The sequence below is a fragment of the Aspergillus heteromorphus genome, assembly GCF_003184545.1.
Source record: "Aspergillus heteromorphus CBS 117.55 chromosome Unknown BO70scaffold_44, whole genome shotgun sequence".
Taxonomy (NCBI): Eukaryota; Fungi; Ascomycota; class Eurotiomycetes; order Eurotiales; family Aspergillaceae; genus Aspergillus; species Aspergillus heteromorphus.
Genome location: NW_020290449.1, coordinates 52,124 through 75,044, shown reverse-complemented (window position 1 = coordinate 75,044; position 22,921 = coordinate 52,124). Strand labels below are relative to the sequence as shown.

Genomic DNA, 22,921 nt, shown 5'->3' with positions numbered 1-22,921 from the left:
CTATACCAGCAACCAAACCCACCAGGATATCAAATATACCAACAAATGAGACCGACCAAATATTTACTTACACCTTCATCGCCACCGCGCCCACAACATCCACCGGAATCGCCCTCTCGGCCTCAACCTCCCTCGCGGCCTTCTGATTCAACCAGCTCAGATACGTCTGCCACCCGACCGCAATCACGCCCGAGAAGATACTCCGGAACGCGGGCGCCACATACATGAAGCTGAACGCGGTGACGGCGGGCCACAGCTTCAGACTATTGGTGATGCTCACGGGCAGGGCCAGCTTCAGGCGCTCGAAGGTCTCCTCGAACGACTTGCCCGTCAGCAGCGACTGCAGGCTGAAGAAGTAGGTGTTGAACACGGGCGTGAAGACTGCCTGCTGCACGCAGACCTTGGTCAGGATGGAGAGGAGTTTGGATGAGTAGTTGAAGTGGTGGTGGAGGAACATGAACCTATTCGCCATCACACAGTTAGCTTGCTTTTCTTTCTTTCTTTCTTTCTTTCTTCTTCTCCCTCTTGGGTCGAATAACCACCTCCCTTCCAAACACACACACACAAAACACAACAGAATGACAGAAGCAGACAAAAACAAACGAAAAAACCCACCATTTATAAGTCGGAATACTCGACCCCACACCCACAGCCAAATGCCTCATCGTGCGATACGGATCATACCCTCCTTTTCCCCCCTTCTCCTCCTCCTCCTTCTCACCCTCACCTTCTTCCCCCCCGGCAGAAGCCTTATCCGACGGAAACAGCATCTGCGCACTCAAATCCCCACAAAGGTAGATGACGATCGAGCTGACCACCTGCGTCGCGTAGGGTCGTCTATCCTGGACGCGCGAATACGCCTTCACGAGTCGTCCTGCAGGGCCGGCCTGGAGGGTTTGGATGAGGGAGCCTGAGCCCGAGCTTGCGCCTGCGCCTGTGCCTGCGCTCGCGCTCGCGCTCGCGCCGGGCGCGGAGGCTGTGGGGTGAGGGCGGGGGTGGGGGATCGGGGTCGGGGTCTGGGTGTGTTTCTGGACATTGGGTTCGGATTTGGGAGGTGTGGAGGAGAGGGGTCGGCGTGGTTGGCGAGTGAGAGGGTGAGGGTGAGGGTGAGGGTGAGGGACAGGGAGGGAGGATGGTGATCGCGTTATTCGGCGGGGGATGAGGGTGGCGTTCATTGTTGCGGTTGGACGGGTTATCTGGGGTGTAGGTGACGTAGAGGCTCGTAGAGGTATTGATTTGTATATTTGTATAATGGGTGTACGTGAGTGTTCTCAACGCATGTAAAAGGAGAGGGAGGATAGATGGATGGATGGCGGTGGATGGCGAGTCTCTCTCTCTCTCTCTGTCTGTCCTGCGGGCGACCGACGGGCGCAACGACTGACTCGATCGATCGACAACCAACGGCCACGTCTTCGATGATGGGATGGGGTGGGATGGATGGTCGGGCAGAAAGAGAGATACTACCGCTACCGCACCGATCGAACAGGTCCGAATCCAAGTATACTGTGCTCTGTATCCGTCTTCAGGGAAAAAAGGGAAAAAAAGATCGATTATCCGGGATCGCATAAGCCCGCGGTAGCCGAGGGCCCGTTCGATCTCCGAGATTACCAGCGATTATCTACGCGGCAACCCCGAGCCGAGGCGTCTTACAAATCAACATCCACATTAGTTAACTAACTAGTTAACTAGTTACTATTCAACCGGACAGCAACAATACAATGCAGAATTATTCATTATATGGATCGGGTAGGGCGCATGGCCCGGGCATTAGAACTCCGCCGTCTATCATGCAAATGCAAGCTGAAAAAAAGAAAAAAAAGAAACATCAAACGGGGTATATCAACATGCAAGTCGTCTTAACAATTCAGCCTCCTTCGCGCCTCCCCTCGGCCTTTTTTTGTTCTTGCCGTCATTCGCATCTCATTTCGAAATCGACACGAGCCGTGTCTGGATTCAAGAGTCGGGAGGTAATAAGTACTAAATATTATCCCCATCGTCGAGTAGGGAGGGAGTAGTGTGTAGTATAAGTGTCACAGTATCAGGTATCGGGGTGTTTTGGTTCAGGTGGTTCAGTGCTTGAAGGACTCCCGGGTGTGCACCCGGTCGATGTCGTAGGGGTTGCCCTCGTACAGCGACTCGTGCTGCGACATCACCGTGTGCGTCGATGCCTTGGTGTGAACCCGGTGCGCCGCCGCCATGTGCTCCTCTCCCGAGTCGGAGTCGCCGCTGACAACGTCGGTCGCCGGGGCCGGCGCCTCGGTGCGGTCGAACTTCTCGTCCTCCACCTGCGTCTCCTCCTGGGGCTCGGGCACCTTCATGAACTGCGCCAGCATCCTGCGCATGAAGGCGTCTGACTCGGCCGCGTACTTGCAGCGCTTGCGGATCTCCGATCCGTACTTGTAGAACAGGAACGGGAACGGGACGCACGCCAGGGCCAGGAACGCCGGGATACAGGTGGCCCAGTGGATGCCCAGGTTGTTATACATGTAGGTGGTGAACAGAGGGAAGACGGCACCGAACACGGACCGCATCACCGAGTTCGCCGCCAGGACAGACGCCGCGAAGATCGTGTAGGTGTCGATCAGGTACGTCAAGTTGCTCAGGAACACCAAGACCAGCCCGAAGCCGAAGGGAGCCCCTGCCGCAACACTGGCCATCCAGTGAATCGAGGGGTAATTGGTCCACGCGAACCAGAAGAGTCCGATCGGGATAGAGAAGGACGCCACCATGCACGGGGGCAGGCGGGCTTCCGGAGGCGCAAAGCCGCCATGCGCGTCCTGAACCCGGATGTAACGCTTGTTGTCGAGGATGTTGTAGGTGACGGCGATCAGCATGCCAATCATGATGCCCAGGAAGGGAAGACTGCCAACGCCCTGGTTCCAACCACGGTACTCCTCGTACACAATCGGGTACGCGGCGAACAGCATGTACAGGGTTCCGTAGACGATCGCCATGTAGAGAGACAGGAGGAACACGATCGGCTCCCGGAACAACAGCTGCCACGGGCGGGACAGGGCAGTCTTGAAGGCAGTCTTGAGGGTGGTCTTGCCCTGGTCGATGTCCAGCTTGCTCCGATATATCTTACCAGTCAGCTGGCTCAGCTTTTCGGCGCGGCGACGGAGAAGCACCGGCGCATAGGTCTCGGGAACCACGAGGGAGCCGATGATCCAGACCACTCCGGAGAAAGCACCCAGGAAGCCCATCACCCATCTCCACCCAGCATTCATGCCCAGGAAGCCGCCAATGATCGGACCCAGAACGGGACCTAGTAACTTGTTAGCAGAAATCCTCGGTGCTATTTGTCCACAAGCTGAACATACCAAGGAACGGCGCCGCAGCGAACAGACTCGTGGCAACACCTCGGTCCTTCGCAGTGAACATATCGGCGATCACACCACCAGCGTTGGTCATCGGAGACGAGCCAAAGGAGCCAGCCAGGAAGCGAAGAATAATGAGGGTCCAGACATTCTGGGAGCCGGCGCTGCCTGCGGTGAAAGCCGTGAGGGCGGCATAGGTGATGCAGAAGATGACCTGGCGGCCGAACATTTCACTGAAGGGAGCCCACAGCAGGGGACCTGATCCTCGTTAGATATGCTTAGGGATTGGAAGAGAAGAGACGTACCGACTGCAAAGCCAAGGACGAAGAGGGAGACACCGAGGGTTGCGACTTCGGTACTGATATGAAACTGCTCTTCGATCTCCGCAACACCACCGGTATAGGCCGAGGAAACCAGGGCAACAGCGAGGGTGGCGATGGCCATCACCATGGTATAGGTCCATTTCTTCTTCGCGCTGAACTGCATCGGATTCCGGGGGTCCTGCGGGAGCCATGTCACCGCGTAGGGATCCTCGTCGGTGCCGGAGCCAGGGTAGTGGTGGTCGATAATCTCCTGGGTCAGAACGCCCTGATCGGTGAGCAGGCGCCAGTATGGGATCTCGCGACTCTCGGGGCTCTCGAGCCCAGCGCCCTTTTCGCTTGCCATGGGGAAAGTAGTCGTTTGAGGTCGGGATCGGCTCGGGATTCGGCGTCGGGGCAGTCGAGTCGGATGGTGAAACTCGTCAGAGGTGACTGGAAGCGGCAAAGGCTGCTATGGCAGTCAGTTGCAGGGTGTATGGCCTCAAAATTCCATCCACCGAGGAGGAATAAGATTATCCGGGATGATCACAAACTTTAAACAGAGCCTACGAACCGGGATGGACCCCCTGGTTATATATACCGATATGACGGGCCCACGAAATTTCTGTTCCCTTCTCCTGGGTGGTTGCCAAGCGGCGTCACCACTACTAATCGGCTTGCTTTAGCCTCGGATCAACACCGGTTTCAGCGAGGTATCTATGGGGAAGAGCTGCGCCGAAGGCCAAGAGTAGCTCGAACCAGGGAAAGCACAACCCAACCGAGTCAGAAAGGGGGCAACCAGCCGATTCCCTCGCATCGGAGCGAGTTATGCACCGCATCCTAGCGCGAGCGATGCCTCGACTCCCCTCGAGACCAAGCGGGCTCGGCCGAGGTGGGCCAAGAGGCTCAGGATCCATGGGCGAATTCGCGGGCCTCGTGGCATTATGGAGCCAGTGCAAGCAATTTCTGATGCAATTTCGCCTTTGATTAGTCTACACCGACCAATCCCGGTGGTGGGGGGGGGGGATCCACTGGCGAGGAACTTTCGCAGCTATCGCCTCGACGTGGGAAGTACCGAGGTCCAGAATCCGATAGACGACCAGGCACCTTCTCAGCCAGGGACGAACCATCGATCGTGGCAAAGTGGTACGAGGTCCGGATAGGCTCTGCTAGATGCGACCTGCAAGATGTCAGTGTCAGAGACAAGAATGCCGCGTGTCTAGCCAGGGAGCGACAAGACAAAGGTGGACTGTTGCAGAAGACGACAAAGGCTTGGTGTTGGGACTGGGAGGGGAGGAATAAGAATAAAGAAGAATAATGCGCGGCTGCATTGTGAAGTACGGGTTATCGCATAACAGTCTCCTTTGGGCTAGCGGGGTTCTGGAAGGCAGGTGATCCGCGGTTCGCTAGGCCCGATCAGGGTAGGCGGGACCACACCTGCCGGTTCGAGAAGGCGGCAGGCGGAGGGGCTCCGACAGCATAAGAGAGGCTTGGCCGCACATTGCGGTGTGTGCAGGCAGTGTGCAGCAGTGTGCCGCAGTGTGCAACCGCGGGCTGCACAGGCTGCACAGGCTGGCCAAATAATGCCACATAACGCTACCCCTCCGGCTCGGCTGATTCGTCCGGAATCTCCAGTCCATCTATCTCATTTGGGGCACACATCCGACATTGTCTGACCGAAGGATCCTTCGTGGATCACCAGGCTGTTTTTGTGTAACAGGCTAAGGACCAGCTAATCGGGTTAATTTCGACATCTAGATAGCTGGCAGTTGGCCCCAACAGGTTGTCGATGGACTGCATGTAGATGGATGGATATCCGTCTATCTACTCAATGCTCAGTCTCAAGAGGCAGTCTCTTGTGAATGACTCGCCCTCCGAAGATCATGGCAGCAGGGCTGATGATCCGATCCGTCATCCATGCCGTGATCATGGTCCATCATCATCCATCGGCCTGGCCGTCCTCGGCCGTGCCGTCCGTCAACCCACCTCATTAAGGTTCACGCTGGGAAATAATGTTCACCACTATTATTGTCTCAGTTGGCATGAGTTGCGTATGCTCAACCTCATCCCTGAGTGACTCACCCATTATTAATAACCACGTCCGCCAAGAGGCAAAAAGAGCCGAGGGCACCAGATCATCAGGTCATCGTATTCAGACCCTCTGTGGCACTAGCAGACTGGCCATGGACCGTGTCGGGCTAAAAATGGTCACACTGACCGGTGTTTGCTCCCATAACCCCCTCATGCTATCTAGTTACCGACAAACCGGCATGGATACGAGTGGGATATGCAGTGGTGCCTACCCCATCTCGCCACCGTGATAGGCCCAACCGGGGCTGATAAGCGCCCGTTGTCAATGTCCGGGGAGTTTGCGGGTGTGATGCATCAAACAGCGGATTTATCCGATCATGCCTCCCATTGCTGCCGGAGGAGGTGCGGCCTGTGCTCATTGAACCCTCTCCGTCGGGTCGCCATGCCTCCCCGATGAACTTAAAGTAGATACGCCATAGTGTAGATAGACCCCCAGTGGGCGATTATTGATAACTCGATGGCGGTCCAGTCCACGCCCAAATCCCAGAATGGTTAGAGTCTGATCTTCTCGGGCTCATCGCCGTAGTCTATCTACTCCGTACGGACTGTATCAACCTAGCAGGGGGTCGCAGTAGCGAGCGGTAAGTATCCCGATGTCTTTATATCATTGGTCGCAAGCTGCTCAAGCTTCAGCCCCTTGCTAGCTCTGGATCGAACATGAGTCTGGCTTGAAATTGGTCGGAAATAACACCTCGTCTGAAGTTCTGCTTGTACGAGGCATCCACTCATTGGTCCGGTGCGCAGATCATGGTGCTGAGATGTGGTCGATATTCTCCGTCGTACAGAGTACATTGCTCACGTTAACCTCGATTGCCATCAGAGTGAAGTTCCACTCCTGGATCATTTGGGTACGTGTGCGGTTCTCCCGGTGGAAGCCGCGTGGGTTTAATAAATATTGGGATATCCAGAGAACGATGGACTGACGATTAGGTCCCTAAGGCTCTTTTCTGGATAATAGAATTTGCAGTTGAGGTATCCAGTGGAGGCGGAAGCAGGATTATTCTCATGATGTGGCCTCAGGCAAGAAGCTATTAATTGACACACCCACTCAATATTAAAGCTTAGCTTTGTGGTGGTTCCTGATCAGAATTGTCTTGGTTGCTTGACAAGAAACCTGGAGAGTATTCAAAAAGCTCCCACCATGCTGAAATCCTCAATCTTGAGTGGGGTTTGTAGCCAGAGGTATAGAGATTGGGGATACCGACTGCGACCGGCCATGTATAATTGTAGCAAAGTCCAGCCTTACTACAATCTTGGAACGTTCATAAGAGCTTTTTGCAATCCTCGATACAATGGGTGCTGCTGCTAGTAGCCAAGGATTGCTTGGTCCTCGATCTCTTGCGGTTGTTGCAGTATCAAACCTTTCGATTTCTGACTTCTTGGCCTCAAACTCGAACTCTTTAGACCTGGTGATGTTCGGGTCATTGAAGACTAGAAGATGAGGCTGATCAGAAGACTTCGAAGAAGAGCGCGGCCAAGCTCTTGTTCGTGGATAGTTCTAATGATGATCATTCAATTTGGGCGGCTCATCCGGGCCATAGCTTCTTGGCCAGTGACGGAGATATCGGGTCAATGCAATCACTATAAAAGATCTAATCAGCAGCTTCTCTTATAAACGTTCTGGACACTTACCTCAAGTCCACTTGGCACAGCTTGCTACTCAGAAAATGGTAGCTTTATTTACCAGTGTCTCGCTTTAAACACCTCATATGCCATCGGTCAGCCGGCGGTGAACAGCAGAGATGAGTGGCCACCGAAATATTTAGGTGTAACAAAGACAAGTATCTGAAATGTGAGGATGAATCCAGGAGTCGATGCTCTTAATGAGTTAGTCGTTTTCTGGATGTTGGAACAAGATGATGCAGTCTTCACGGTTGGCCAAGGCTGATAATCAACTCGGACTTCAGACAATCCTCATTGCATAACTTACTGCCAGGTAAGAGCTTCCCAGCTTCGCTCTGGTCTTTGTTTGTTTGTTTGTTCCTTTTTTTGGTAGTAATCACGTTTTGTGTACAGTTTTTCTGTAGCTTAACTCGGGGGCGCTGAGATCGCTATGTCTTGTGCCATTACAAGATGTGTGCCTGTTGGTTTTATTTCGCCCTTCGCTCCTTCCATACTCGTCGTATCACTTTGAATTGAGAAGCAGTCGGTTCGATTTTATTCAATGGGAATGCAGCGGGCCATCCGCACGGCGATCGATCCGGGAAAACACCAAGCAGACAGACGTCTCTCCAGGGACAAGTATCCTGTGAGGCACATGCCCATACCACCAAGCTCATATCAATTACCATGGCAATCGAGGAGATGGCAGATAAGCTACTCGGGCATGACACTGTATCAACGGGCAGTTTTGTGATCCACGAGGCGATGACTTTTGAGCGGACACCGCTAAGACTCATCTGGGTCCAAGTCTGCCATCGTCCTGTTAGATGCCACCACGCTTCTTCCTCAGTTTGGGATATTCTAGAGAGTATGATTTAGAGCTTTCCCATCCCATGTGGGTTGGACGTCTTGTAGTATATCTGCAAGCCATTGTTGGTGTGCGAAGGAGTATCTAATTATCGTAAAACTAAGGTATGGGTGGGCCAGTCCCACACACCTATTCGAAGCAAAGAACTCGAACTCTCAGCATATGATTAAAATGTGAATTAAAACAGGTACATACGCGATCAAAGGCCCTATCATTTCTGTCGAAACATCGGTAGTTGCACTTGACCAGCTTGGTTCCCTCCAAGTCTAAGCAGATGGAGTTGCTCCGTTCGAGCGTCGCAGAGACGAGACTGAGGCGGTCGAAACCCCGCTGCTCAGCTCAAATGGCAAGAACCAGAGAAGGAAGTCGCAAGTGTCACAGAGCCGGACGATGGCAGGTGATCGCTTGGCTCCTTCCCCTTCCGTCACAGTTCGCTGTCAGGTTATCGGCATCGAGTCAATATAGTATCACCATTGACATCGATACGGTATCCAACTTTTCTTGGTCACACAATCCTCTTTACATAGAGCACCAAGTCCGACACATTATTCTGTTGCTGGCAAAACCATTGCCAGTCCTCCCACCATCGAAGCGGACAACCCAGTCAACGCATGCGGCATACCACGTCTCAGCCCGTCTCGTTCTTTGGGTTGCAACGTTCCCGGTTTTCGGCTGTTTCGACCACCACAAGCCTGTCTGGGATTCTGGGGGGGTTATTTGCGGGCGAGCAAAAAGGATCTATCGCACTGTCGTGTGCGGGGCACCTCATTTCCAGGCGGGTTTTTTCTGGTCCTATTCCTATCGGATGCTTCTATGTCGCTAATCTCGTCGCTCGAGTAGATACCATACCGATCCTCCGGTCTGCTATGGCCCAAAACGAGCCCCCGATGTCGCTACAGTCATCACCATCCCTTGATATAACGAGCGAGCGCATGTTGTCCTGAATGCCGACCGACCGGTGGTTGATGGGATAGAACTAGGAACTTACGTGCCGGACGGTTTCAGACACCCGGGCGTATGTTGTCAAGCGCGAGAATCGAGATATTCGATAACCCGGCCTCGAGCGAGCCATTCTACAGGGCGGAGGATGTAGCACTCTCGTATGAGAGGGATGTCTTCAGTAAGGTCGATATCGATATATCTACAATTCATAAGAAAACTTCTAACTGTTGGTGCATGCTAACCATGATATCTCTCTTACCGGTAGACTCCCCGCGAGCCGATCGATGTATATATCTCCCTTCCGCCCGTCCGATATACACCCGAGACGAAATACACTCTCGACGGAGTCAGATTAATCGAGAACAGATGACTCTCCCTCCAATACACACTCAGCCCATATAGCGACCCGGTTGATGTTGGTAATCTAGCGATAGCCCATCTACCCACTTTGTATCCCGTCGGTCGTTCTCCTCACCCATCCCATCCGAGATAGTGCCCAATGCGGCCCCCCCCTTCTCCGCCCGAACTATATCCGGACCAACACCACCACTTCATCTCTACTTGGATTCTTATCCTACGGTAGGGATTTTGGATAAAAGAGACGTGCGTGGTATCTGTATCTATTCTGCTGAAGCGCTTCTTATGATACTGATTTCGGCAGGGGATCCTGTCTCGTAGACTACGTAGATAAACTATAGGGGTGACATCGTTCTCTGACAAGTTCCAACCATTCTATTCCTGATAACACATAGTCTCTCTCTCTCTCTGTCTCTGTCTCTCTCTTTCCCATTCTCCCTCCCCCCTCTCTCTCTTTCTCTCTCTTGCAGAAACATCCGTAGCCGTACGCAACTCCATGATAAGAAGACTCTGCAAAAGTAACCCCCGGTAAGGTTAGCTGGCTGAGACCAAGTGCTCACCACCCCTGAGGTTACATCGGGAGACTCCTCTCCTGGACTCTGGGACTCCTGCACGGTCGCAGCAGATCATCACTCAGATCAGGCACCCTTCGCTCAACGACCATCTCGTGTTCATACGGGGGGGTAGAAGACTGGCAGTCTGTACAGTATCATGATTCCTCTGTGCAGGACGTAGATAGATGGTTAGACCCAAAAGGCGACCGTAAATCTCGTGGCATGCTCGCGTCGTATCACCACCACGACCAGACAGCAAGAAATCGAGTGCGACCGTACGTACAGCCAGTCTAGTCACACCTCTACTCCCTACAACTACACGGGGGAAAACAAGACGATTTCAAACCGGGTTGGATTGTTTCATCGTAGATACTGAATTTCGCGTCTATGCCATCCGGTGGCGCCTCCGAAGAAGTCAGTCACGTCGAATAGAAGCCAGAAGCCTTGTGTTTAATGTACATATTCGGATGCGTCCCGATGATTCAATTCCACCCCAGCCGCTTGAATCGGCAGCTACTATTTATTTGCGCAGCAAAGAAACGAAAACCCATTGCCGAGACCCATTTGAAATTCGCAAACCCATCATGTATCGCCAGTAGTCATGAAAAAAAGACAGAAAGAAAACCCCGTTATCGCCTTCCCATAGAAGCCAACCAGAAAAAGCATCGACTCATTAGAAATTAATCTAAGAGCGCTCACCGCGGAGACGGCGGGCGAGCTGGATGTCCTTGGACTGGATGGTGACACGCTTGGCGTGGATGGCGCACAGGTTGGTGTCCTCGAAGAGAGAGACAAGGTAGGCCTCAACGGACTCCTGGAGAGCACCGATGGCAGAGGACTGGAAGCGGAGGTCCGACTTGAAGTCCTGAGCAATCTCACGAACCAGACGCTGGAAGGGCAGCTTGCGGATCAGGAGCTCAGTGCTCTTCTGGTAACGACGGATCTCACGGAGAGCGACGGTACCTGGGGGCGGGATGTTAGTTGGATGCGTCGACGACAGGTGTGCCACGAGGTCAGAGATAACTTACCGGGCTTGTAACGGTGAGGCTTCTTGACACCGCCGGTGGAGGGGGCGGCCTTGCGGGCAGCCTTGGAGGCGAGCTGCTTACGGGGAGCCTTGCCACCAGTGGACTTACCTGTAGTCATATAGTTAGCGATGGATGTTGGGGATGGAGACACGGGGTGTCGCGACCGTGACGCGGGGAGGCGCCACGAGAGGACGGGGCAGTGAGGTGGGACTTACGGGCAGTCTGCTTGGTTCTGGCCATTGTAGTGGATCAGGTTTGATGGAATTTGTCGAGTTGAAGATGGAAAAATGACGTTGTTGATGAAAGGTCGATGGTTGGTTGATAGATAGGTGGTCGACGGGATGAGGAGATGGAAGAAGGATGGAGGAGGCGGGTGGGGGGCGGTATTTGTAGTAAGCGAGAGGTGGGTGGTGATCTGGGTTTGCCAGCAGCGGAAGGGCGGTCTTAGCGCGCCTGTCCTTTGATCAAAAAAACGCTCGGAAAGCAGCACACCATAAGCCGTGATTTCGGGGCGCTCCTTTGGCTGGGAAAATCAAAAGGTCGCGGGCGGGACTGACCAACGCGGAAGGCGGTCGGGCGGACAGCGCTAAGCGAGCCCCTAGTGCGCGGCAGCCAATCACAGCGCAGGATCAGGCTTCGACATCCTTGCCCTGCCTCACCCTGCCTCCTCCTGATCCCAACCTCAGGCCCGGAATGTGCCTCAATTGGCACCTTCCAGAGGCTGGCAGCCATCGTCAGGAATGTCTCGGATCCCCTCTCGCCCTTGATCTGGCGGGTTGGGCGCATTCCCAGGGGGATCAATGCCATACCCTGGCAATCAGCATGGTTCGGTCACGTTGCCGACAGATCAAGTCCGCCGGGCCGGATCCTGGCCGCTGATTGGTCGATCCGCGCTCTAGCGTGTGATTCCGACAACCTCCCCCCGCGCGCCCTGGCGATATACAAATATCGCCCGTCCCATGGATGCCTCTGCCCTCTTCCCTTTACATCCATCGACTCACTAACGCCCAACTATCTCCACCTTCCTCACCTCCTTCACCTCAACTCTAATTTTACTCTATCTCATTTAAAACAACCGTCACAATGACTGGCCGTAAGTCGATCCACCTTTCCGATCTTGGATAGCATTCCACCACATCATCGATCTCATCAACAGGTAACTAACTCGACGCGTCTGCAGGTGGAAAGGGTGGAAAGGGTCTCGGAAAGGGTGGCGCCAAGCGTCACCGCAAGATCTTGCGTGACAACATTCAGGGTATCACCAAGCCCGCTATCCGTCGTCTTGCTCGCCGTGGTGGTGTCAAGCGTATCTCTGCCATGATCTACGAGGAGACCCGTGGTGTCCTCAAGACCTTCCTTGAGGGTGTCATCCGTGACGCCGTCACCTACACTGAGCACGCCAAGCGCAAGACCGTCACCTCCCTCGACGTTGTCTACGCTCTCAAGAGACAGGGCCGTAAGTTTTTTTTGTCCTTCAGGCTATCCTACGACGCGTCTAACATTCTCCTTCTCAGGCACCCTGTACGGTTTCGGTGGTTAAGCGTTTTTCCTTTTGCTTCTTTCTTTCAGCCATCCTGCGCGGTCGGCGCGTCAGTCCTTCCGCAGCGGTGACGCGACGGGTTGCTTTTTCGGGTTGGTTCATGGTATGACTGGGACGTTGGGGTGTTCTTGATCTTTTCATTACAAGTATCATGGGTCTGGGTTTGCTTTATCGCACTTTATTTTACTATTACGCGTCCACTACTGGTCTGCTAGTGTTCGTGGTTGAATCTCTGTATCATAGCGGCCTTTATGCTTCGGCTGGTGCCATAGGCTAAAGAAGATCGCGCGGTCCACGACGCGATCTCATATGAATACGAACAGTCGAAAGACGATAAAAAAGTATTATTTTCGAATTATCGCGTTTAGTTTGTTATGATTACGCGCGTCGGCACAGTGTATCTTGTCTTTTAATCTTCGGTGTGACCTTGGCTATCTTACAATACATGTTACCCATTCTCCTCCATTAGTCAGTCCCCTCTCCGGCTCATGACTAAATTATTCTCACAATAAATAAAACGAACATCGTACTAAGCATAGTGCTGGTGCAAGTTGATCTGAACCCGTAGTTTTCGCTGTTGTGCACTTGTACCCACGTCGACGATGTACGCGCTACTACCTGACGCGTTCCCGGCAGTCGAGCTGCGGCGGCCTTCGGCATTCGATGCGAATGGAGAAATCACCAAGTGCCTTTCCATGCACAATATAAATAAATCAAAATAAATCAAAATAAATATTCGGTATTGATAGGAATTCAAGCTTAGTTAGAATATCGTAATATGCTAGTTAATATTATGGTGGTGTTTGGAGATATATATATATTCATGACCAAAAAAATCACGTAGAATACGCCGGCAGTTCTATGCGGGTACACCTACCTACTTATCCACGGTTCCAGATATATATATATATATATATACTAGTACTATCCATACCACCAACACACACGCTTCCCACCTTGATATACAACGTACATATAGTACCTCAGACATACAAATACAACACGGCACTACACTACAAGAATCGAAAAACCCAGCATCACTCGAAGTAAATCCTAAAAAACCACCAAAAGCATGAATATCGTACAACCCAGCCGACGACGGTCGCGCAGCAGCAGAAACACTTGAAGACCATTCGACCACAGTTACGCATGTAGATTAATCCCAGAAGCAAGTCCCAGCTAGAGATCACAAGTCCCTCAGCAACCACACGCAAGATCATAGCCTCGCCTAGCCTCAAAGCGAGCTAATCCGTGCACCAGAATCAGTCGCAGTAGGTAGATAGATAGGTTAGTTCTACTCCGTACTACCACTTGAACACTTGAACCCAACTGCGGGTTGAACCGGGGGGTTCAACTCAAATCGAGCTCGACGGGGTTCAACTCGACCACAAGATCAGGGTAGATCGGGGACATGATGCTCGCTTCCACGGTCGGGTAAGCTGTTGATCAAGTTGAGATTGGAGATGGTGATATGTCTACGAATATATATATATGGCAAATAAAAGTAAACGAGCGTGGTTTGGCTGCGAATCATCGTTGTGATCGGTGTGGTTGGGTGGGTGGTTGTTGTCGGGGGTCCCGATTGGGATGGCCGCTGCCCGCGTGCGCTGCCCCAGGCCAACAACATGGCTTGCCTGAACCACGGTCACGGTCACGGTCACGGGGCTGGCTGGGACGCAACGCGTCTTGGGTTGGGTTCTTCACGACGCCGCTTGATGTGTTGATCCTGCCGAGCCTCTGCTATGTTCTGCGCAACAATTTGAGATGCAGCTGTGCGAGACGGTTCCGACGCCTGGATTCGCTAGGATCTATACCGGGGAGACTTGAAGACCACCGCCGATGGACCGCGGAGGAATTCATAGTGACGTGATAACCACCGGTCTGACCTCTGATTCCAGGTACCGGCTCACCAACGGCAATATCTTGCGACCGCAGGGTTCGGAATTCATGCCTCGCGAACTTGTGAATGGAATGTCGAGGACTCGATGTATAGCATCGGAGAACTGTTCGTCCCTGGAACAGTGCAGTCCAACGGTGGAAGAACGACAGATTCTGCTTCGTACCTTGGTCGCTCCCCTTTGGATTATGGATACAACCTGCTGCCCCTGTAGCGAGAAACCAGACATATGTGTGGTGGTCGTCTACCCTGCTATACAGCCGTTGTTACATGAATGATCACGGATGACAGACAGACCCACCGCGACAACAAAGACTCACCGGATTCGTATAACATCGGCCCCAAGCGACAGGTCCGTCTCAAATGGCACCAAGCTCATGTCTCCCAGACCCATAAGACGAAGTCGACCGGATGAATGATCTGCTCGACACACAACCTGTCGTTGACGAACCTGCAGGATACCATTATCGTCATTCCTGGACCAGAAATCGACCAGAATATACCACGGAAATGGGGGTAATGGAAAGACTGGGGATAGACACGTTGGTTTACATCGCTGAGAATACTAGTTTGCTCACAGGGTCGTTGCCTTGCCACGCGAGCAAGCACTGCAGTATGCAAGACACCCGGGGGACTGCCGTTTGACACCAGAGGAGACATCGATGGATGGGCATTCGAGCTACAATACCCACCCACAAGAGCAATAGACCGGGATACGAACGTGCCTTGCCTACTTGAGCCTTGCCTGTTGATACGAGCTGGGTTCTAGGGATTGTCGCTCCGCTGACCATCGGTCGACAACAGACGCGTATCGAGCGGGGGATCATCGAACGACAATCTGCTATAGGAATGAAAACCGAACAGATTGGCAACTAGTCACGATCTCCAGTTATCACCGACTATATCATCCTGCTACCGGAGGCAAAGGGTCCAGCGTCACGGGAATTCATGACATAATGGTCTGGGATCATGGCCTGGACAATGGACTGGAACAGGCTCGGACACAACGTTGAGGAATGCCATTGAAAGGGCACCTTCCATCGAAGGCCACCGTCGACGTAATAGCGCCCAACTGACCCAACGATACCAGCCATATTGTGAAGATCAGACATGGCTCCGACCGCGTGAGCATGCTACGACAAGGTCTTGGACGGACAGCGGATACTCAACATTGACGTCTGGACGATATCAGAACCTACCTCATTCGAGGCAAAAGCAAAAGCGCACCATTCCGCGCCCACGACACCGAAACAAAGTTGGAATGACCGACCCCGTGGCCCTTCCCGCCGCAGACAGCCAAATCGCTCGAGTTGCAGGACGTGTGATAACTAACCCCTTGCCTGGAAAGGCATGGTTGATCCCATTTTCGTAGCATGTAGTTGATGCGCCGACCGATCGACCGAGCGTCCACCCCACGAGCAAGATTTCCCCCGTTGTAAACTTGAAATTACAGGCCAAGAAACCACCACGGTAGTGGATGCAGATAGCGGCACCCCACAGGGTTGTTCAGTTTTAGTTTCGGCAGAACTGATGGTTGCTACTGTGATGCGAGATCCCGATCATAATGACACCATCTGGCATCTTCGATCTGGGTCAGCAGCTAGCTAGTTAGCTGGTCGCCGACCAGGATGTCGGACGGAATCCCTGCTGGATATGGCGCCATGCTGTCATGATCGACACTGCAGGTCATGCTATCAAACAACATGATCCGGGCCCGTTGGAAAGGTACGTCCGTAAGTAAGTCAGTAAGTTAGTAAAGTAAGGTAAGTACCAGTGCTCCAAACCAAACCGAGTGATCGGATCCATGTCGATAGATATGCAACTCGGGACAATTCCTGCAATGAGAGATTCCCGATCGTCGGTCCATCGCGGAGACGGAGAGCCCAGCAGGAGCAGGAGCACATCACCACAGCCGTCCATTGTGCAGTCTTAATCTCAATCATTCAATCAGAGCCATTGGTAGCCTTCCTGGTCCTTGCACCCGATCATAAGATGGACTGTGCACCGTTACAAAGTACACCGGCCCATTAACTATTCTCCTTCTACAGATCGACCACACACTTTGTTACCGTGTACGGATTGGACTCGCATCCCCACAAACCTTGGATCACTCCCGACAATAATAAATAATAAATAATAATAAGAAATGGCTCTGACATTGACGTTGACGTTGACATTAGTACGGCGTAGTATACCACTTACCATAAGTGTACGAGATCTTTTCAAATCTAGTTGTACGTACACAATACACCTTCAATTGGCACATAGATAGTAGATTGTAACTAGTAGATAGATAGTTACAGCATACACCCCCCAAACATCCACCCAATCCAATCCAACCCAACCCAACCCCATACAAACCACCCCCGTAACCCCCCGTACGGAATAACCTCATCTCACAAGCCACCACAAAGTACGATCCACCCTCCCCTCCCCCTCCCCTCCCCTCCCCCCTCCCCCCCAGCCCACTACATAATAGTACTAGATAGATCCTCCGCACCAGAACTCGGAAATCGAAATCCAGGAAAGCTCTCGTCAGCAGCAGTCAATCAAATCCAGAACTCAAATCCCCACCCCACCGCCATGCAGACACTAAGCAGACACTAACCCTAAAAGACAAAGTGGACAGGGAAGGAAGGCCCCACACGCACCCGTCCCGCCGCCCCGCAGTGATTTCATTTGTTCAAATTTGTTTTCGCGGTCCGGTGAGGAATGACGCCCAGGATTCTTCTCATTCTGAGAAGGGGGGGGGGTGAGCCATTGACGAATGAGAGGGGGATTGGTAAAGTACTCAAGTACTTTGGATGGGATTTACGTCAGTTGTAGGTAGATAGGTAGGTGGATTGCTCTTTGTGGATGGATGGATGGATGGATGGATGGTGATGCTCAGGATTCGGGAATGCCTTTTTGGGGATTTCCGTGCTGGTGCTATGTTGTGGTTTTAATATGGGGGGGGTTGTATCTGGCGATGGATGTATGGATTGGTAGGCACTGGGCTAGATACTGTAGGTGTAGGTACTGTGTACCTATTTATTACCCGGGTTATATAGACAGAGTACATCTATCTATCCATCTGACAAACTAAGTAAGATGTCTAGTTACTACCTTAAGGCCAACTATAGCAGATAGAATATAGATTTAGACAGTGTAATATACATAATACATAGACAGTATAAATCCACAGTCTATCATACTGTATCTGTATAGAATATAGATAGATAGATAGACAGATAGATAGATAGATACCCTATTTATCTAGCCAGTCAGTCAGGTACCTATCTACCTACCTACCTACCTACCTACCTAACTTACTCTACCACAGTACTCCTAGCATGAATAGGTATCTATACCCAAATCAAGCCAACAAAAAAGAAAAAAAAAATCGGAGATTACCCACCCGGTGATCATGATCAAACACCAAGCCATGACACCAATCACCAATCACCACTCCAAGCACATTAGAAGAAGCAAAACTGCATTCCGCACAGCCACACCACAACTACAGGTAACCATATTCCTATCCCTATCCCTATCCCTATCCCTTCCAGGAAGCAAAAAAGAATTTAAAAATAAATCTGGATGATAAAGTAAAACCCCGAAGAAGAAAATGGAATGTCGCTGGCATGTAGGTACTTCATATGTAACTAAGTACTTACCTCTACCAATATAGGTAAGTACCTACGTACATAGGTACCATGTACCCAGGTAGGTAGGTAGGTAGGTAGGTAGTAAATAGGCATATATGTATGAAACACCATACGCACACATACATAAATACATACATACATACATGCATGCATGCAGCCAGCGGTACAGGTACAGGTACAGGTACAGGTACAGGTACAGGTACAGGTACACTACACCATACCACACCACACATGCGCCATCTTCTCCCAGGCACATCATACCCATAGGTAGGTAGACGGTAGACACACCAGCCCCCCAAAGTGGGGATGATGTCAAGAAACTCAACTCCGACGGGGTTGCTGTCTCAGGTGCGTTTTGCATATTGTGGGCTGGGGAGTGGGTGGATGGATCAGTGGATGGTTATACGCGGGATTTGAACGCCCCAGAGTCCCCAAGGGTATGCGTTCGTTCATTCGTTCATTAGTTCGTTGACTGGCTGGCTGGTGGGTTGGTGGGTTGGGCGCTGTCCCCCCCCCCGCCTGGTCTGCTGCTGCCTTAACTATTAACTATCTAGGGGTTGGGACCTACCTACCACTACTGCCTATTGATTCAGAGCGGAATTGGAAATGGAAATAGAGAGACAGAGAGAGAGAGAGAGATCGACTGCTCTCCTGCCCAATTATGAGTCTGGCTGTTAGTGGTAGTCCCAGTGTTACAGACGTAGTCTACTTCCACTGTCTAGTCAAGACTACCTTACTATAGCTAGTTAGCTACACGGGACTATCGCAATAGCTTCAGCGGCGGACCAGCCCCAGCCCCTATTCGGGTGTTGGGTAGCAGTGGGTTTGGTTTGGTTTGGTTGCTACGGGTACGAGAGCGGAATAAATGAATGAATAGATAGATAGAACAGATGGATAGGTGAATGCCCAACGAGATCAACAGTTCTCTAAACATAAGTCAAATATCTTCAGTGTATGTATACATTTTCCATACTGTACAAGCCCAGCCCATATGTAAGAAAAAAATAAATAAGTCTCAGTAGACAGACAGACAGACAATCTGCGCGCCGAAAGCCACAAATCCACACCCATGCCAACCCAATGCAAACCGACCAAAAAGAAAAGATAAAAAAATATCAAAACGTGCGACACATCACAACGTAACAATCATACACGGTAAAGTCCCAGTATAGTACAGCGTAACCAAACAAAAGGATTCGTAACCGCCAGGCCGTGCTGGCTCGAAAACAGACCGAGTCCCCGCCGTGGAAGGGGAGTTAGTAATGATGATGCTTCTTTTGATGCAACCGAATTCCCAATGACCCAATGACACAATGACAATAAATCCGAATATTCCACAAGCACAATAAACAATAATAATAAACAGGAGGAGATCTAAGACCCACGGCATGCACGCACGACATGACAAAGAAAGGAAAGAATCGCAAAGAAGACCTGCTCTTTGGGGATAGAAGGGGGGGGGACAACATGTACGTCATCCGGCGATGGAGGAAATTGGACCGATCGATCAGTCGCGCTCCAGCAAATACGTCAGTCCCGATCAAGACTCGCCATGACGTCATCGCCGCTGCTTCGGGCTGCACGGCCTGAGGCCCTTGCGCCCGAACAGGCAGCGTGCTCCGGCGATCCGGGCCCGTTAGCGAGTCCTTGCCCGATCGGGCCTAGCCCATGACGTCAAAGGCGGTCGCGCGTCATCTTGACTCACGAAGGCTGAAGCTGCCCCCGGCACGGTGGAACGCCATGCTGCTGTTTGCTGTCACAACTGGGGAAAAGCCGAACGGGGGGGTTCTGTCCTCCACCCGAAGGTGGGACCAAAGGGTAATCAAATCCACCCGAGCTTCACTCCCTGCCCCTCCGCCTTTGCTTGCCGGGCCAGTCGACCTCGGGGTGCACCACGCGCATGTGCCGGGTGAGCGCATCATTGCGCGAGAATGTCTTCTCCTCCGTACACAGATGACATCGCACCTTCAGCTTTTGGGCGTTGTGGATCGTGTCCTCGTGCCGCGTGAGATCGTAGGGCCGCGAGAAGATCGAGTTGCACGGCTTGCCTGTAGACGGGTTGATACGCTCGCACTTATGCGGACCCGCCTGGGAGTTGCGGGCGTTAGTGTCCCGCCCCACCAGGTGGCCGCCTGGCGTGGTCTGACGGTGCGCCTCGCGCTTGTGCTTCTGGAGTTTGGCAGGGCTCTCGAACCGTAGCGTGCAGCCGTGGTACGTGCAGGTGTAGGTGCCACTGTCGGCCGAGGTATTCACCGGCCGAGTGATCTCCTCCTTGATAGGCTGCGGCTGCAGGGGCATCTTCGGCTGTGCCGGGGGAGAGGTCATCTCCGTCGACGGGAGGATATCGCTTCCGGTGGACTCAAACTGAGGGAGAGAGGCGGGGAACTCGGGGGTGTGGTGCAAAAGGTTGTTCTGCTGTTGCTGCTGCTGCTGCTGCTGCTGCGGCTGGCGGTGGCTCTGCTGCGGCTGAGCAAAGGAGTACTGCTGGGTGGGTCCCTGCGTAGTGTATTGAGTCGGGAAACTCTCCATGGTGGTGAAATTCTGGGACGGCTGGAACGAAGATGAACTCTCACGTCGTAGTCCGCTGAGGGCATCGCCGAGGTTGAAGTCTGGCTGCGACGAGGGCGGGAACAGGGGCAGTCCGGCGTCGTCTCCCTCGTTGAAGTCCAACAGGGCGTCCTTGGGGGACATGGTGTTCGACTCTCCGTGAGATGACTGTCCGAGATTCACCCCGTTCTGCGAGGTGGGCGCACTGGTCGCCATCTGGGGCTGCTGGAGACCAGCAGTGTGGTATTCCGCCGCCAGAGGCGAGTTCTGCCGGAAGGGAGAGCGATCCCGCTGCATGTTCATCATAGGGGACTGGGACCGTGCGGTCAAGTGGCCCTGGTTGGCAGCCTGGAGTCGATCGGCGATCACATTGCGATACGACGGTGCCAGCATATTCTGCTGGTTCGCCTGCTTGGGCACCTGCGGCGTAGGCACCAGGGCCGGGTTGTAGAGCTCGTCCTGGTAGATGTCTGAGATAGTGCGGTTGAGCTTGGGAATGCCAATAGACATGTTGGCGTTGTGGTTGTTGTTGTTGTTGTTGTAGTCTGAAAACGCATCGAAGTGTAAGTAATCATCCATCCACTTCTCCACGCCAGGATACCGGTTCTCACCATTAACCATTGTCTTCGATCCGTCGTCGAGGTCCTCAAAGCCCGTCTGTGGCGTCACAGGCGAGTTGTGGCTCACACTCGAGACCATCGAATAGTCGCTGGAGTGGTGCTGGTGATGGGGCTGTTGTTGTTGTTGCTGTTGCTGAAATTGCTGCTTGTGCTGCTCGATAACAGCTTGTCTCATAGCATAGTCCGCATCAGCCTGATTGCCATCGTACTGTGCAGTGGACAGCGAGTGCTGCACGGGCGTATGTGCGGGCGTGGGCAGAGGCTTTGACAGGCCGTTTGCCCTCTGGTAAGAGTTGTTGCCTGCTGGTGCAGACCGACTGGAAGATGGGCTGGCGGAGGCTTTCAGCTGCTCCTGGTTGTTGAAGTGAGGCATGCGCGAGATGTTGTTCTGGAGGCGCGGGCCCAGGACCTGGAGGTTGCCCTCCCAGCCGTGGTTGCTTGCGACGGACTGTTGTGCCAACATCGGATTGCTGTTGAAGTAGTACGACTGTTGGGGGTATTGAGGCAAGTAGTTGTGCGAGGGCGGCGATGCGGAGTGGTAACTGTGGATGGAAGGGTTGTAGGAGGAGGAAGGTGTCATGGAAGGAGCCTCGAAGGAGACGGTCGAGGCGTAATCAGTGGGCACCGTTGTGGCTGGACGGCGGGAGATGGTCGAGGCGGGGGAGGAAGTGGGTGAGGAGGGCGCGGAAGAGGCCGGAGAGACGATCTGCAAATCCGGTTGGTACTGGAATGGGGTCTGCAGCTGGGGTTGTTGTTGGTCGAAGAAGTGGAGAGCGGCCTCGTGCGAGTAATCGGCGAGAAGCTGATCGTCCTGTATGCAAACGGGATCTTGATAGTTGAGGAAGGCGGCGGCGGAAGTTGGTTCAGTGATCAAACCCTTACGTATCGAAGGGTGCATGAACATAATGTGCTTCTCGACGATTGGACGTGCGAGGGAGAGATGACGCCGACGAGGAGATGTAGGCGATTTGCCACCGAGGATGGCTCGAGAGGGTTAATATAGGTGTGTACCGGCGACCACCAGACGTCGAATCCGTCGGGCTTCTGAGCAGTGCCTCAACCGGGAAAATGAGTCAATGGGGAACAGACGAAACGGAATCGTTCGGGGGGGTCAACAGGGCAGTCGAAGTGTCTGGAAACGTCGAGACGATATGAGGAACAGGGATTTGCAATCCTTGGTAGGGAAGGACTAAAGTTCGAGAATGACCGGTTAGTTTGATCTGATCCAATGATGTAACGATCAGATCAACTCAAGGTTTTTTTGGGGGGGGGGTCGGTAGGTGGTGGAAGGAGGGGAGTGTAGGACGTAGGCGGAAGTATAGTAGAAGTAGAAGATTGGTACGGGACCAACTTACTATAGTAGCGAGCAATGGGGGGGGGAGAGGGGATGGATTGATGGGAGGCCAGAGATGACAAGAGAGAGTCCAGAGTGAGAGAGAAGAAGGTTGATTCAAGCAATGGTGTGAAGTTGATTGTTTGGAGGGAGTGTTGAGAGTGAAGTTGAGATTGGAAGCGTGGAGGTGGAGGGGGGGAGGGTCCCTTCTTTTGTATGAAGCCCCCATGACGTTGGTGTGCCGGTCGTTCACGGTCGTACAGACGGGGTTTCCCGACC

General features: G+C 52.8%; 8 protein-coding genes across 8 annotated transcripts; 2 read left to right on the top strand and 6 right to left on the bottom strand.

Moving 5' to 3' along the window:
* Positions 1-118: 118 nt before the first annotated feature.
* BO70DRAFT_256043 (Mpv17/PMP22 family protein) lies at positions 119-1,091 on the bottom strand (the record flags this gene model as incomplete). Its single annotated transcript, XM_025538852.1, has 2 exons — positions 119-461; positions 616-1,091. Coding segments are annotated over 2 exons (819 nt in total), but the record flags the coding sequence as incomplete, so codon positions are not given.
* Positions 1,092-1,163: 72 nt separating this feature from the next.
* On the top strand, positions 1,164-1,633 carry BO70DRAFT_366496 (uncharacterized protein). Its single transcript, XM_025544345.1, has one exon. The coding sequence runs from the start codon at positions 1,302-1,304 to the stop codon at positions 1,566-1,568; it is 267 nt and encodes an 88-aa protein (XP_025394800.1). The 5' UTR covers positions 1,164-1,301; the 3' UTR covers positions 1,569-1,633.
* A 56-nt stretch (positions 1,634-1,689) lies between these two features.
* BO70DRAFT_172916 (MFS transporter) lies at positions 1,690-4,081 on the bottom strand. Its single transcript, XM_025538383.1, has 3 exons — positions 3,623-4,081; positions 3,321-3,575; positions 1,690-3,265 (listed from the first exon to the last, which is right to left on the bottom strand). Exons 1-3 carry the CDS (start codon positions 3,981-3,983, stop codon positions 2,070-2,072), a joined length of 1,812 nt encoding a protein of 603 aa, XP_025394799.1. The 5' UTR covers positions 3,984-4,081; the 3' UTR covers positions 1,690-2,069.
* Positions 4,082-10,715: 6,634 nt separating this feature from the next.
* On the bottom strand, positions 10,716-11,298 carry hhtA (histone H3; the record flags this gene model as incomplete). The annotated part of the gene is made up of 3 exons (XM_025546951.1): positions 10,716-10,993; positions 11,059-11,166; positions 11,274-11,298. 3 exons carry the CDS (start codon positions 11,296-11,298, stop codon positions 10,716-10,718), a joined length of 411 nt encoding a protein of 136 aa, XP_025394798.1.
* A 942-nt stretch (positions 11,299-12,240) lies between these two features.
* Positions 12,241-12,598, top strand: BO70DRAFT_301646 (histone H4; the record flags this gene model as incomplete). Its single annotated transcript, XM_025539716.1, has 2 exons — positions 12,241-12,514; positions 12,573-12,598. Coding segments are annotated over 2 exons (300 nt in total), but the record flags the coding sequence as incomplete, so codon positions are not given.
* A 4,958-nt stretch (positions 12,599-17,556) lies between these two features.
* BO70DRAFT_419133 (uncharacterized protein) lies at positions 17,557-18,627 on the bottom strand (the record flags this gene model as incomplete). Its single annotated transcript, XM_025547468.1, has 6 exons — positions 18,282-18,627; positions 18,152-18,153; positions 17,893-17,968; positions 17,808-17,839; positions 17,690-17,694; positions 17,557-17,576 (listed from the first exon to the last, which is right to left on the bottom strand). Exons 1-6 carry the CDS (start codon positions 18,501-18,503, stop codon positions 17,557-17,559), a joined length of 357 nt encoding a protein of 118 aa, XP_025394796.1. The 5' UTR covers positions 18,504-18,627.
* A 610-nt stretch (positions 18,628-19,237) lies between these two features.
* On the bottom strand, positions 19,238-19,866 carry BO70DRAFT_172435 (uncharacterized protein). The gene is made up of 2 exons (XM_025538381.1): positions 19,767-19,866; positions 19,238-19,719 (listed from the first exon to the last, which is right to left on the bottom strand). The coding sequence occupies exon 2, from the start codon at positions 19,702-19,704 to the stop codon at positions 19,399-19,401; it is 306 nt and encodes a 101-aa protein (XP_025394795.1). The 5' UTR covers positions 19,705-19,719; positions 19,767-19,866; the 3' UTR covers positions 19,238-19,398.
* Positions 19,867-19,981: 115 nt separating this feature from the next.
* BO70DRAFT_301581 (stress-regulated transcription factor RPN4) lies at positions 19,982-22,213 on the bottom strand (the record flags this gene model as incomplete). The annotated part of the gene is made up of 1 exon (XM_025539714.1): positions 19,982-22,213. One exon carries the CDS (start codon positions 22,211-22,213, stop codon positions 19,982-19,984), a length of 2,232 nt encoding a protein of 743 aa, XP_025394794.1.
* Between the last annotated feature and the right edge of the window lie 708 nt (positions 22,214-22,921).

Coding starts and splice junctions, on each gene's coding strand:
- BO70DRAFT_172916 (XM_025538383.1), bottom strand. CDS start 3,983: ATGGCAAGCGAAAAGGGCGCTGGGCTCGAGAGCCCCGAGAGTCGCGAG. Junction 3,576..3,622: donor CGTCCTTGGCTTTGCAGTCG/GTACGTCTCTTC, acceptor AACGAGGATCAG/GTCCCCTGCTGTGGGCTCCC. Junction 3,266..3,320: donor CGCTGCGGCGCCGTTCCTTG/GTATGTTCAGCT, acceptor ACAAGTTACTAG/GTCCCGTTCTGGGTCCGATC.
- BO70DRAFT_366496 (XM_025544345.1), top strand. CDS start 1,302: ATGGATGGATGGCGGTGGATGGCGAGTCTCTCTCTCTCTCTCTGTCTG.
- BO70DRAFT_172435 (XM_025538381.1), bottom strand. CDS start 19,704: ATGACGTCATGGCGAGTCTTGATCGGGACTGACGTATTTGCTGGAGCG.